General features: G+C 33.7%; 1 protein-coding gene across 1 annotated transcript; it reads left to right on the top strand.

Annotated features, from left to right (window-relative positions):
• Positions 1 to 1674: 1674 nt before the first annotated feature.
• LOC133201405 (uncharacterized) lies at positions 1675 to 7452 on the top strand. Its single transcript, XM_061337217.1, has 2 exons — positions 1675 to 1718; positions 4914 to 7452. Exon 2 carries the CDS (start codon positions 4930 to 4932, stop codon positions 6613 to 6615), a length of 1686 nt encoding a protein of 561 aa, XP_061193201.1. The 5' UTR covers positions 1675 to 1718; positions 4914 to 4929; the 3' UTR covers positions 6616 to 7452.
• Positions 7453 to 15233: the final 7781 nt, after the last annotated feature.

Genomic DNA, 15233 nt, shown 5'->3' with positions numbered 1-15233 from the left:
AAAAAAACAAAACAAACAGAAAACAACACATAAAGAAAGTAAATTGGAAGAAAGAAACTAAAGGATTGATTGTTGTTTTACGTCCCTTGCGAGAATTTTCACTAATATAAGACGTACAAAAACCCTAATCTGAAGAGAAACATGTCTAATAATCATTTCATTGATATAAAATTATTATGATACGATTCACGGGTCACTTGAAAGCAGACAGACGTGAATTTCTTTTTTATAAAAATTATTTTAGCGCATTTTTCTGCACCGAATACCGGATAGATATTCACGACGTCAAGCATGACGTCGCGATATTTTATGACGTCGTTCTTAAAAATGTTACATTTTGCGATATAAAAGCAATTATCCACATTTAAATTACGCGAAAACTAACCCGAAGACGTATTAATTTTTTCACATTGATTTATTTCAAATCAATTCTTTGTTAAAATACCAAAGGGAAAACAATTTCGTCTGCACCATTTAAAAGTTATTGATATTTTTTTAAACAAAATCTTGCCTCAAAATGAGCCGAAAACGACGTTTTTCTTATATAATTCAATAGAATAACGTCGAAAATGTAACGACAACAATGGCATGTTTGGGATTTAATTACACAAAAACGATGCAGACGAATTTTATAAAATTTTCAGAGAATATAAAACGAAGGTAGAGGATTCATATAACTAATTTTCATGGTATGTTTTCGGACACTTTTAAATGGCCTGCAAACCCGCGACCTACGTTAAGACAAAGATTTAGAAGAAAATATACATGTATATAATTTAGCAGTTTTACAATGTAGATCAAGTTACAGCTGAAATAAACTGTCCACTTTGTTCTTTTTCAATGAACTGCGAAGCTACTAATTGCAGCTTAAAATCTATAGATATAAAAAATCATACAGAAACGTCTTAATACAGATGCACTTGACATTTTTTTTCTTCAAAAAGTATAAAAAGTAATGAGATGCATCAAAGAAGAACTGATACATATGGAATTCCCTTCAGCAATCTGATGTAATTTAAGTTCTGTGAGTCAAATGAAACGGGGCCCATGAGGGGAAATTTTCTTGACATTATCAACAATTTTGGTATGTATGATATAACAAAATATTTTTTATTATTATTTTTAGGCAGTGTGCATGGCTATTTATGTCTGCAGGAATTTTTAATCAGTAATATGCCAGCTAAGAAGAAACCATGGGCGTTATTGAATATTCATTGCTTATAATTTAGTCATAACAGCTGTATGTGTATTTTACACTCAACGATTTTATATGTACGCATTATTCGTGTAAAAATTTACGTTTGTATATATATTTTTCGTAGCCCTTGTGAAAAATAATCCATGTGACTATGTGTAATTTTAACCAACATATGCATTTTTTCTATACTTGAGTGTAAATTAGAAAAACGATGTGCAGAAAATTAAGGAAGGGAATTACCGCCAAAATTCTATTTATCTTGCTTTTATTCTTATTCTGCGTACTTCTTTATTCTTTGTTATTATTGTAACTATATGTCACTTTATTGTTTTCATATTCGTCTTTATTACATTTCACTTTGAACTTTTTTCATTCTTCATTTTGTCCTTACTTCTATGTTGCTTTATTCTTGTAAAGACGTTCTTCTTTCTTTTAAATAGACTTTTGGCGATAATTCCCTTCCATAGAAAATAGGCTATCAAGAAGACAGCCGCCATCTTACTATTTAAAGTACATTCAGGTAAGTTTCACAAGCGATGGAAGTTAATGTAAATAAAGAGTGTGTGCGTGTATAAAAACACGTGTAAATACTCTATATTTACACTAACTTTTAGTGCCCAAGGTACGTTTCGTAATATCTGAGCAATTTTCTTTATTTTAATTCAAAACTGCTAAATTCCTTAAATTTATTTTAGCTTTACGTCATCGGAAAAGTTCCGTTTGTGAAGGATTTTGCTGAACTCGGTAAAAAAGTAGACTATACGTGTATTTACTATGAGGGGCCGTTTTGGTATTTACTGTCATTAAGTGATATCACCTATAACATCACCTATCACTCATTTTGAATAGGTGATATCACTTATTCGAATAGGTGGTATCACCTATTTCAATTATGTATGATATCACTAAATGGCGCCTCATAATTAACCGTACTAAGCCATGCATTGAATTCATGAAATATCTTGAAAATGGGATCTAAAACAGAACTTTTTTTTTAAAACTTGACCTTAGTTATGCATGTCCTTTAACAGTTTAATCTACATGTATTTTACAAGATATTCAAACCTTGTGTATCCAACCTAAAATAGGTGTATCTTTATATTAATAACGAAGGGTTGACCCGTTCGCGACATAAATGTCCACTTCTTTCAGATCAAACCCAAGCTAATTATAATATATGTTAAACATGCACTCTGAAAGAGTGGAATATTTTTTCCTCCAGCATGCTTGATATAATCGCGGCGAGATAATAAACGTTGAGATGATGTTAACCGAGGCGCTTACTTCAGTATAGATATTGTAACGGGAACTGTACTGCCATGTAATTCCACCAATACATTACTGGTATATATAAGTCTGAACTTCCTGGACATGCAGACAAATATACCAACTATTAATTTAAAGTTACATAGTGAGTCAATATCATGTGTTTCTTTTCAGATAATTGTATCATAAGGCTAAAGAATCGTTGAATGAATAGCAACGTTTACTGGACAACTACATGTTTACATTTTACTTCGAACACGTGGTTCAGGTCTATCAAAGATCGATATTAAATGCACTGCAAAAACCAATTAAAAAAAACTGTTTAAACAAAATTAAATTATTAGAAACAATGAAAGATGTCACTGGTGTTTGCGATTTGTCGTTACATTGTTAACTAGAAATATTACATAATAATATGTAGTCTGTATCACGTTCAGAACACCAGCACTTCAAGGTTAAAGAAAACGAGCAGCATCTCTTAGGCATTTAAACAGTTAAATGGACAGCAAAGATTTTTTTCACATTACAATACCCGTGGTCACATGTGTTTAACCCACCTGACAATTGTATTCACCGATAGTACAACAAAGGAATACAGACGCAATGAAATCGCCTTACAGTCTGACTTTGAGAAAAGCTAGAATTCCACGTTTATTTAGCAAATGAATTGTTTGTAACTGTGAGCATGGGAATAATAGAATAAAAATGGACAAATTACTTTTCATCTACGAAATGCATGAAAAAAAAAGTTCATTGTGCCTTTCCGATCGCCTGTAGATTTTGGGTTTTCCCAAGCGTAAAACTCCTGTAGTACCCGTAGTAGCCCACAATGCAATTCAACTCATTCAGCTGATTTTTCAGTTTAAGCCATGTTGGTACCTCATTTGCTAATCTGACGCCAAAAAATAGTCCCAGTTTCCTTGCAAGTATTTTTGTTCAAAAATAAATTTTAATACATAAATGCAGAAAATAATTTCATTAGGAAAACTTATTGAAGTTTGAATGAATTCAAGAGGGACTGAAGTACATTTCTACAGATATTATACTGTGGTGAAAACTGAAATGCAACATAACTTTTCTGTTTACCATGTCTCCACGTGGAAGTCACTTCCTAGCCACATTTCCGTGAATAATTTACCTTATCTCGCTGTAGTCTCGCTTAATCTTGCCAGAGCTACTGTCAGAGCTACTCTGAACTCCTCGAGTTTTATAGTTTGCAGAACACCGAAAAATAAAAGGTTCTGAACACATTAGTAGGGGTGGTAACTTCTTCAACTTTTCTGCGCAAGCATACCTTAAAGGTGCTTAGACACAGATTTGAAGTTAATTTTTACTCAAATTTTCTGTATAATTTCATGACTTATATGTTGCTACAGCATTTCATGAGAAAATTTGATAAAAATCTTATTTTATCTGGAAGTTATTGAAACTTCGAATTTCTGGACGCGTTTGATAGACACATCCTTGCACTTTCACAGATTTTAACTTCATACTTATTACTTTAGAAAAGTAGCAATTTTGTTGTTTATTAATGAAAAATATTAAAACTATAATGCAGAAATTTCAGAGTAGAAATGTAGAAAGCAAAATCCTCTCACCAGTATTGTCAGTCCGTTCTCAGTGGTGTGTGCAGAGTTTAACAATTGAACACACCCGGTGAAACGTAAACATTAACAACAACAGAGCTCGTGCCCTGTTTACAAAAACAGTTTACGTTTCACGGGTGTATTCAATTTGTTAAACTCTGTATACAACTACACAACACTGAGCTCGGGCTGACAATACTTAAGTAAGTGGTTTTGCTTTCGCACATTTTTACTCTGAATTTTCTGGATTATAGATGTAATATTATTCATTAATACACAACAAAATTGCTACTTTTCTTAAGTATTAAGGATAAAGTTAAAAATTGTGAAAGTGCAAGGATGTGTTAATCAAACGCCTCCCGAAATTCGTAGTTTCAATAATTTCCAGATTAAATAAGTTTTTAATTTTATTTTCGTGTGAAATGCTATAGCAACATATAAGTTGTGATATTATACAGAAAATTTGAGAAAATATAAACTTCAAATCTGTGTCTAAGCACCTTTAAAGAGGAAGAAGTGAAGCAATATTTTTGTGTACGGGCAAACTAAAATTATTTTTAATTATATTTTTATCCATAAAAGTATATTTATTAGGTTCTGAACCTGTAATTTTCTGAAACCTGATACTTTCAAGAATTGAATAAAAGTTGCATGTGTCTTACAAAAATTCTACTTCTGTCACTTTTCCTGTTTTTCCGTCACGGTGTCTCTTTAGTATATAGTGTTAGAAAAACTGGGTTGGTTAAACATTAATGATATGATTCACGAGTTTTTTCGATTAATTTTTCTCTCTCATTTAAATACATGTATTATGTTTACTCTCAGTAACTTGAAATAATTACATATGGAATACTTTATTTCAGATACACATCTTAAATAATGGATCCCCACACCAGTGCCCAGGACGTGATGCGATGTGACCTGTGTGAGACCGCTGTGGTACAGATGCACTGTGATACATGCTTTGTCAACCTGTGTAAGGCCTGTGTGGGAGAACACATTTCTGCTGATCTCTCAAAACCTCATAAAATTGTTGATTTCAAGGATAGAAAATCCACTCCTCTCTATCCTGGATGTACAACCCATTTTAAAGAAAGATGTCAGATGTACTGTAAACAATGTGTCATTTCTGTCTGCACTAAGTGCATTGTATCTGATGAACATCTAGGTCATAAATTATCAGAAATAGGTCAAATTATTGATGAAAAAAGGAACAGCATCGTTCAAGAACAAACTGAATTAAATGAAGCAATTTATCCAACTTACAAGGGCATTGCCTCTGATGTACAAAACAGAATGAGTCAGTTAGAAAAGAAATTTGAAGATCTTTCAGCATCCATTACAAAACATGGAGAGGTCTGGCACATAGAAATTGACATTATTGTCAAGAACCTTAAAGCTGTAGTTGACAAGCTGAAAAACAAACAATTAGAAACACTTCAGAAACAACTGAATGAAACGGAACAGAAAATTTCTAAAATTGGGGAAGAAATTAAATTACTTGAGAATGCCATAGACTCTAAAGACATTTCCAAACTCCTTAGCTTTAAATCCAACTTAGATGAATATAGAGAACTTCCACAAAAAATTATGCCTTCTTTACCCGTTTTCTCGCCAAAAAGAATCCAAGGAGATCAAATTCGTAAATTGTTTGGAGTTTTAACATCACATTCATTAACTTCAGATAAACATGGATACAGCTTAAAGATAAATCAAAAATCAACAGAAGCTGGATCCTCCCCACCAGTCAAACGTCTGCTGGATAAACCGGAGACTGTCACTACCATAGACACTGGGTATAGAACTAGCCTTTACAATGTGGCCTGTCAGTGTGATGAACAAATCTGGACAAGTGGAGATGACAACACCATGAAACTCTTCAGCATTAATCTTAGCTCAGTACTGAAGTCAATCAGAACCAATTTGTCACCCTTCTTTCAAGCTGACATAGCAGTGACAAAAAGTGGAGATCTAGTTTACACTGATCATAATGATAGAACTGTGAACATTGTGAAAAATGAGAAGACAGAGAAGGTGATCAGACAACTGAAGTTGAAACCTGATGGTATCTGCAGCACCTTCTCTGGTGATCTGCTAGTTATTATGAACAGTGGTGATTACAAAGAATCAATAGTTGTCCGTTTTTCTGGTTCCACAGAGAAACAAACCATTCAGTTTGATGATACAGGTAAACCTATCTATTCCTCTGGTTTTTATCACAGGCATATAATTGAGAACAGGAACCTGGATATCTGTGTAGCTGACAGTAAAGCTGTAGTGGTGGTCAATCAGGCTGGGAAAATGAGATTCAGGTACACTGGACATAATCCTGCTCCAAAGAACAACCCATTCAGTCCACGAGGAATCACCACAGACAGTCAGAGTCACATCCTTACAGCTGATTATTACAATGACTGTGTCCACATCATAGACCAGGATGGACAGTTCCTTCGTTACATAGACTGCGGACTGAGTAATCCGCATGGACTGTGTACGGATGCAAATGACAATCTGTTTGTTGCTGAATGTACAAACAAACAAGTGAAGAAAATCAAATACATGTAATTAGTGTTTGGACATACTACTATATTTTTGTCATAGTTTTTAAAGGGGCAGGGACACAGATTTGAAGCTCATATTTTCTATAAAAAAAAAAAAAAAAAAAAAAAAAAAAAAAATTAATATAATCATGACTTATATGTTGCTAAAGTATTTCACACCGAAATATATTAAAAGCGTGTTTAGAAACTTCTTTTATCTGGAAATTATTAAAACTACGAATTTCGGGAAGCGTTTGATTGACACACATCGTTGCACTTTCACGAAGTAAATCTTATCCTTAATATATGTATTGTGTATTAATGAAAAATATTAAAACTACAATCCAGAAAGTTCAGAGTAGAAATGCCAGAAAGCAATACCAACTCACCGGTATTGTTAGTCCGTGCTCAGTGATGTGTGCAGACCAAACAAATTGAACACACCCTGTAAAACTTAAACACCAACAATAACAGAGCTCGTGCCCTGTTTACAAACACAGGTGTTTGACTTGAAGTTATGAAGAATGTCGTTGTCATTGAATTCTAAGAATATTCATGTAAGATCAATTCATTAAACTGAAGTTATTTTTTGGATAAAAATAGAAATTTAAAATGTAATTAATGCAACTGTGTCCAGGCCCCTTTAATCAGTTGATGCATTCACAAGTCTACACTATCACTGCACAGATTTTAAGTGTAAGACTTAGAATAAATGTATCAATATTACATGAATAACTGACGGATTTTCCTATATTTTGTTGTAGAAAACTTACCTTCTTTTTAAAACTATAGATGTTATTGATGAAATTCACGAAGGCTTTGGGTGTTTGTTGTAAATGATATTAAAAACTTGTACATTTGATTTTTTCGCATATCCATTATTTTGAATGGGTTTTCGAATTAAGTACATGTAGTGTACATAGTTATTTGTGTGTGTGGGGGGGGGGGGAGGGGTTATCAGCAATCCAAAAAGACCACAAGGTGCCAAGCGCATTTATGAATGTTCTTTATTGCGCAATGCGCTGATATAGAGAACAAAATGATTTGGAAAATCAATTTGAAGATCTCTCAGCAGTCACAATTAAACATGGAGAGGAATAGGCACCTAGATATTAATAAACTTGTAAAAAAAAAACCCCTTAAAACTGAAGTTGAAAAGATGAAAAAGACACAGCTGCAAACTTAACATGAACAACTGGATGGAATGAAAAAACAGAAATTTTATATTATTGAGGAAGAAGTTAAATCACTTGAGGATGCCATAGACACTAAATACTTTTCTAAACTCTCCAGTGTAAAGTCCAATGTAGACGAGTATTAAGAACTTCCAAGAAAGACCCGTGACTTTCACTTCTAGTGCCAGGCGCTTGGCGAAGGAACAATCTGTGACGACCTTTGTTATACCCCCCGCTTGAAAAGTGGGAGGGTATATAGTGATCGGGGTGTCCGTCCGTCCGTCCGTCTGTTACGCTTTGGGGTACCTATCTCTTATCCGCAACTCCTCCTATACAACTGTATGAAATTTATTGAGACTTTTACAGAATCTTTGTTACATAGTGCCATTGTCCATCTCCTATTTTTACTTTTTGATCTGACACTTATTTCGGGTCTCCCAGGGCAAAACATGGATTCTGTCATTATTATCATATGGGAGGCGGGGGTATCATTTAGTGAGCTCAGTGCTCACAGTACCTCTAGTTTATGTATTAGGATTGACGCGGCGCGGCAAACGAAAATCGAACCCGTGCCTCCCGATCACAAAGCGAGCGCCCTACCACTAGGCTACCATGACCGGTGTAAATTGTTTGGAGACTTGATACCAAGTTCATTAATTTCAAATGAACATGGATACACCATGAAGATAAAACAGAAATCACCAGAAGCTGGATCCTCTCCTCCAATTAAACAGCTGCTTGATGAACCAGAGATTGTAACCAACCACCACAGACACTGGGTATAAATACCTTTACAATGCAGCCTGTCAGGATGATGAAATAATCTGGACAAGTGGAGATATCAGCATAATTAAACTCTTCAGCATCAATCAGAGCTCAATACTGCAGTCAATCAAAACCAATTTGTCACTGTTCAAAATTAATTTTTCACCGTTCTTTCAAGCTAACATAGCCGTGACAAACAGTGGAGATCTAGTTTATGCAGATTACAATGATAAAATGTGAACATTGTGAAGAATGAGAAGAATGAGAAGATAGAGGAGGTGAGCAGACTACAGAACTGGAAACCTGATGGTATCTGTGGCCCCTCCTCTGGTGATCTACTACATGTAGTTATCATGCACAATCACTACAAACAAACAAGAGTTATCCGTTACTCGGGTTCCACAGAGAAACAAACAGAGAATCACCACGGACAGTCAGAGTCACATTCTTTCAGCTGATTTTAATGGGTGAACCACATGGACTGTCTACGGATATGTAGTATCCTTATGTATAAATAGTAATCCGGAATTGTTGTTTATGTACGTGTTTGGTTTGTAGAGTATGTAATATGACCAATATGTGTGTGGAATAAAAATACAAGAAGTCCGTGCATTGGAACATCTGGGTTGTTCTTTGAAACTAAGTGAAGTACTCATGTAGTAACTTGATTAAGCAAGATATCACAGGATACAAAAGACAATCTGGTTGTTGCTGAATGTAGAAACAGACAAGTAAAGAAAATAAAATACATTTAAGTAGCAATGAGACATACTACTATATTTTATTTTTATAAGTGTTTAACCTAGTACTGTCCATTAAAGGAGCATGGACACACTTGCTTGAATTTTAATTCTAATTCAAAAATAGCTTCAGTTTAATGATTTGAATTTTTAATTGACAACGGCATTATTCATATTACACCAAATACCTGTGTTTGTTGCATTAGCACGAGCTCTTTTATTTTTAATGTTTATGTTATACCGGGTGTGTTCGATTTCCCGCATTTCTCACATCACTGACCACAAACAGACAACACTGGTTAAGCTTTTTTACATACCTTATTATAACTTTCCCTGATTGAGTTTTAATATCTTTTATTGATACATCTCAGATTTTCCATTTTCCTTGAATATTAAGAAATAATTCTAGTTCATGAAAGTTCAAAGATGTATGACAAACACGCCCGAAGATCGTGGTTTAGATAATGTTTAGATGAAAGACAGGCAGTCTGAAACGCTCTTACAATATATAAAGTCATGAAATCCTACCGAAAATTTGAAGGTTTTAAACTTCAAATCTGTGTCCATGCCCTTTTAAGTTATGCCAATGATGATTAGTTTTGTACTATAGCTAAGAAGATGGGTGAACAAGGCGGGCGAAGTGCCTATAGTGCGACAAACATGAAGTGGAAAATAAAATCTCAATTATATAAAAATTTTCTTTGATATTTCATCTAACATTAAAGTTTATTTTATGCTAAATCTCTACAATTTACAAAAATCTCACAAAGACTGAAATTATTTGCCTACGAAATAGCATACACACACTAAAGAGGACAAAAAGGATCATTTTCTCACACTTTAACAAAATTTTTCGATGTGAGTGGGTCTTCGCTCCATTTTTTTGAAAGTTGATCCTAAAAGTTTGCATAAAAATATACATTTTTTGGTTTACAAAAACATGGAGCAAAGACCCACTATACCTTAAAAGTACACTTTTATGACAAAGCATTCGTATCTTTCCGAGAAATACTTGAAGTCCATTAAGTCAAGGTCATATCACAAACATGATTTAAATGCCACTATTCGTCAGTAGCTGCGTGGCGTAGTGGTTAGCGTGTTAGTCTCAAAACAATATGATACACCGGATTTTTATTGATAGGGGTTCGAATCTCACGAATACCATTTTATTTTTTTAATAAAAGAATAATTTTTCCGAGATCTTTTTTCTCAGAAAAGTTTTGTTAATCATAATTTCATAAATTTCAATAATGAGAACTTTATTTTAAATACTTAATTCACAAATTGAATATGATTTTATTAATATCTGAAGCTATAGGCATTCTGCACGCCTTGTTCACCCATCTTCTTTACCATAGCTGAATTCTGACGTCTCGAAACACAAAACTCATTTAAAACATTGACCTCTTTAGATTCAGATATTCTTTTTGATATCATTAATGAAAAAAAAGTAAAGTGTAAATTCGTGCTTAAAGTTTTCCATTGTGAAATTTGGAGATAAGTCTGATTTTTCGGAATTTGCGTAAACCACAGTTTGAAGGATTTTTCTTCAACTTCTCACATGCCACTCGCTTACACCACAGGGGAGAGGACGAGCTACTTTATATTTTATTTTCAATTCAATGTTTCCTGTAGCTGTGCAATAGGTTGAACTTATTGGATGCAAGAAAAGCAATAGGTAATTATGATGGAGGCTAAAACACAATGTATAACGTCACAGATATGTTTTAAATTGGGATTGCAACGGTAAATCGCTTAACCGACTAATTCGTCGGAAAGATCATCACTTGCGCGCTTTTACAATAATATATTTTCAACCAAAAATAAATAAATAACTCTAAGGTAGCGTGTTTAAAACTAAAATGCTGCAGTCGACTTATTTAATAATTTACAATACGACGCCGCTCTCAGAACAAGGCCCCATAATTATAACCCTAAATACTAATCAAAATTTACGTGCATGTACCCCCGTCGTAAAAAAAATTCTTGCTATTCCCTACTTTTTTGTTTTTGTTTCGATTGATGCGCTGAAAACAACAATTACATGCAAGTCTTGTCAGTTCGATTAAGCGGTTACTCGGTCGGAAAATTAACGACTAATATAATTAGTTACAAAAATTATCCAATTGCACCCTAGTTTCAAATATACATTAATGAAGTTTTTCAACATGATAAGACGATTATAATACACACTGGTGCTATTTGGCCAATAAATAAATAAAAAATTAAATTTAAAAAAGTTTACAACTGCATAATCTGGTTTTGATTGTACGGTGACCTTGAGAGTTGTGTATAACTGTGCATAGCTGGCTGTTGCGATGGAATTTTATCAGTATTTTAGTTGTTTACCAAACATTTTTTCCCCTTAACATGCCGCCATCACGAGCAAGGGAACGGATAAACCTACTTCAATGAAGTTTTCCAGTTTGAAGGGTCCTCCTTCACAAACCTTTAACTTACGTTTTTATATCACTGAGCACCACTTCCAACAAACGTAAAAACTATTATGTATATATAGCTGCAGAACAGTAGTCTCTGCTTGAGAAAATTCGGACAGACAAAGCAGAGAGCTACAGAAAGGTAAATAAAGTATCAGGAATATGAGTAAAATATATGGTTAATTATTGGATACTGTTTTTAAAGTGGGGGAAAGCATTAAATACAAGAAATAATACCCGAAGCGAGCGACAAAAAAGCGGCGGCGTAAATCGAAGGTTTTTACAATGCTTGGATCTGTAGCTCTCTGCTTTGTCTGTCCGAATTTTCTCAAGCAGAGAGCTGCAGTTAATGTAAATACGGCATGTAGTTGAGAAAAAGACTGAGAATTTTTACCCGAAGAAAACCATTGAAACGAGGTGCAGCCGATCGAGGTTGACAGTTGTTTCCTTTGGGTTAAAATTTTCAATATTATCTTCAACTATATGCAGTATTTATTATATTATACTGAATGTTTTATATAAATACAAAATAACGGTGAACCTTGCGCGCATAGATTCCGCGCAGTCAATATTGTTTTTGGAATTTCACCCGTCGTCAAGTAATGTTAACTGTTGCTATGTTCTATCGGGCTCTAGGGTGTGGTTTCAATATTTAAAGGGTAACAGTGTTATTTAACAAATGTTTCTTGACGAATCAAATTCAACCGAGAATAAAGTGCACAGCAACGGCACATGCTACCCCCGTCAAATGTTGTTCAATTATCATAAACATATAAGAGTGCAAGGGAAAAAACATGTCAATCTTGGTACAAAGATTTCAATGATTTTTTTTCCATCCTAATGTTTGAAAGTGCCTCTCCTATGGTGAGGCACAATAATTAGAACAAATAATACATCATATATTTCTAAGCTGATGTGATAGAGTTTTACATATGCTCATCTGCAGCTTTGTTAATTGTATTTTTATGAACAATGGTATAGCCTAATAAAACATTCCAACACTAATCATTATTTTTATTCTTAGACTGTAAAAGTAATCTTTGTGAGATATGACACTCTGCAATTCGTTGTTGAGATATGAAAGTTAAAATTAAAATAGTATATTATACAATATCAATTAATTTTAATAACTTTATGGTTCCTATACCAAATTAATTTTGACAGTAATGGCTAGCCAATATTAAATAAGAACTTTTTAAATTTGACAGATGCTATCAATTGTAATTCAGAGGCCAGAATCATCTACCCAGTTCCCAAGAGATATAGCTAACAACTGCTTGATCAGAGATGTTCTACCAGAAATCATCTTACACTAAATTTATCAATTAATCTCTAATTTGACACATGTTCTTATCAAAATGCTCCTTGAAACATGTTGTTTGATGATTACATCCATGGGACAAGTGGGACAAGTGGAATTTTCCCTTATTATTGACACAATAAGAAATATTATATTTGTAATTTATTGTAATATTTTGCTGTATACTTATCCATGAAAAAATTTTTTTTCTTGATTTAACAATTGTTGATAAGGTTACTGCAATACTCTTACACCAGTATTTATAGTAAACGACGTTTTTTAACCCTAAATTGACCCCAGGGTGGAAATCGAATTTTAGAAACATTATTGCTCATCTACAGGACACCATAAATCATATTCCGAAAGATGATTTTGCTACTGCGAAAAATGTAAGAGGAGTCAATGGAATCAGTTTTATAGAAAAACGTCTGGGTTTTTTTTTTACTCCCAATCGGCCCCAGGATGGAAATCGAAAGTTTGAAACTTCTCTAACAAAAAATACTTTAGTTAACTATAGTTAACCTAAGTTTTCTATAATATCAAAGTTTTTAGTATAGTAAATTTTTACTATGGATTTTAGATTGTTATATTTTGTTTTCAAATTCATACATGCGCATTTTTTATATTAAATAGAAATTTTACTTGTATATTCACATATTTCTCTCCAAATTTTTCATCATAGGTATTGAATTTTAGAAATCTTAAGCTTGGAAATCTCGAAAAAAAGTTCTAGAGTAAAGTTTCATCTAAATCAAAGTACATGTATTAACTACTGTTAACTATAGTAAATGTTTGTCTACAGGACACTCCCAATAAAATTCCAAATTATGAAGGGCTACTGCAAACAAGAGGCCCAAGGGCCTTAACGGTCACCTGAGTATGATACAATAATTGAAAGGATGCATAGAGTATAATATGAACTGAAAGGCGAAGCTTTGTTGCCAAAAAGAAAAAAAAAAAATAGGGTGATCATGATAAACAAAATAATTGGTCTTAATATTCATTAACAGTTTATGAATTAGGTTCTAATCTGTTCCCCATTTATCACTATCACCATACGGTATATTAACAAATTATCAATGCTTCTGTACTATTTTAATCCCTTGTTGAAATCTCTTACATTGGCCTCTCTTGGTCTTTGATGAACATTTAATAAGACAAGTTATTTTTGTCTCATTTTTATTTATCTACTACTTACAAGTCTATCTGATCATTAAAACATTGAGAGTACGTTTTGTATTTTACAATAAAAGTTTTTGCATAATTCTCTTATTCTATTTACCTTTCAAGTACATTAATTACAGTGATAAATTATCAAAAGTAAATGGCAAAGGGGAATAACTCCTCTCAGTAGAATATAAACTAATACAGCCCTGGCCAGGACCAGAACACTTGACCAAATGGTCCAGATGTTCAAAAATCTTGTAAAAATTCCCTTCCTTATAAAATTTTTTATTCTATTTACCTCAGATATGCCCAGGTGCAGAGAAGATTTTTAAAGAAATAATGCATTTTTACTACAGATTCACTATATTATCAATAGAGCCCCCCCCCCCTCCCCGAAACACCAGAGCTTCTGACCCTGGGACCAGAAGTTTGCTCATCGTAACTAATCACTTTGTTTATCTGCTAAACACTAAGGAGCAAACAGGATTATTTAATAGAATTAATGCATTTTCACTATATTATCAAGAGCCCCATCCTCACACCAGCACATCTGACCGAGGGGTCATAAAATTCACTACTCTGAAAGAAGCACTCTTGCTCATCATAACTATACACTTAGCTTCTTTGCTTTTTTAACCAGAAGCAGAAAAGAATATTTTCAAAGAAATTTTGCTTTTTCACTTTATAATCAATAGAAGCCCCCCCCCCCCCCCACCAGAACCCTTAAACATGGGGTCATAAAATTCACAATTTTGGAAGTGGCATCCTTGCGTATAATAACAATGTACTTAGTCTGTTTAAACAGTACCCAGGGCTAGAGAAGAAGATTTTCAAAGAAATAATTCACCTTCACTATAGGATCTATATAGCCCCGCCCTAGCACCAGAACTCCTGTCCCCGGGGCCACGAATTTCATAATTTTGGAAGAGACATCCTTGCTTATCATAACAATGTACTTGGTTTGTTTAAATAATACCCAGGTGCTGAGAAAAAGAATTAAAGAATTAAAACATTTTCACTTTATAATCAATAGAGCCCCACCCTAACACCAGAACCCC

The sequence above is a fragment of the Saccostrea echinata genome, unplaced genomic scaffold (assembly GCF_033153115.1).
Source record: "Saccostrea echinata isolate AGI-Se365-2 ecotype Australia unplaced genomic scaffold, CSIRO_AGI_Sech_v1 ptg000002l, whole genome shotgun sequence".
NCBI classification, from domain to species: domain Eukaryota; kingdom Metazoa; phylum Mollusca; class Bivalvia; order Ostreida; family Ostreidae; genus Saccostrea; species Saccostrea echinata.
Note: the sequence above shows the minus strand (reverse complement) of the source record. Positions and strands in the feature narration are given on the sequence as shown.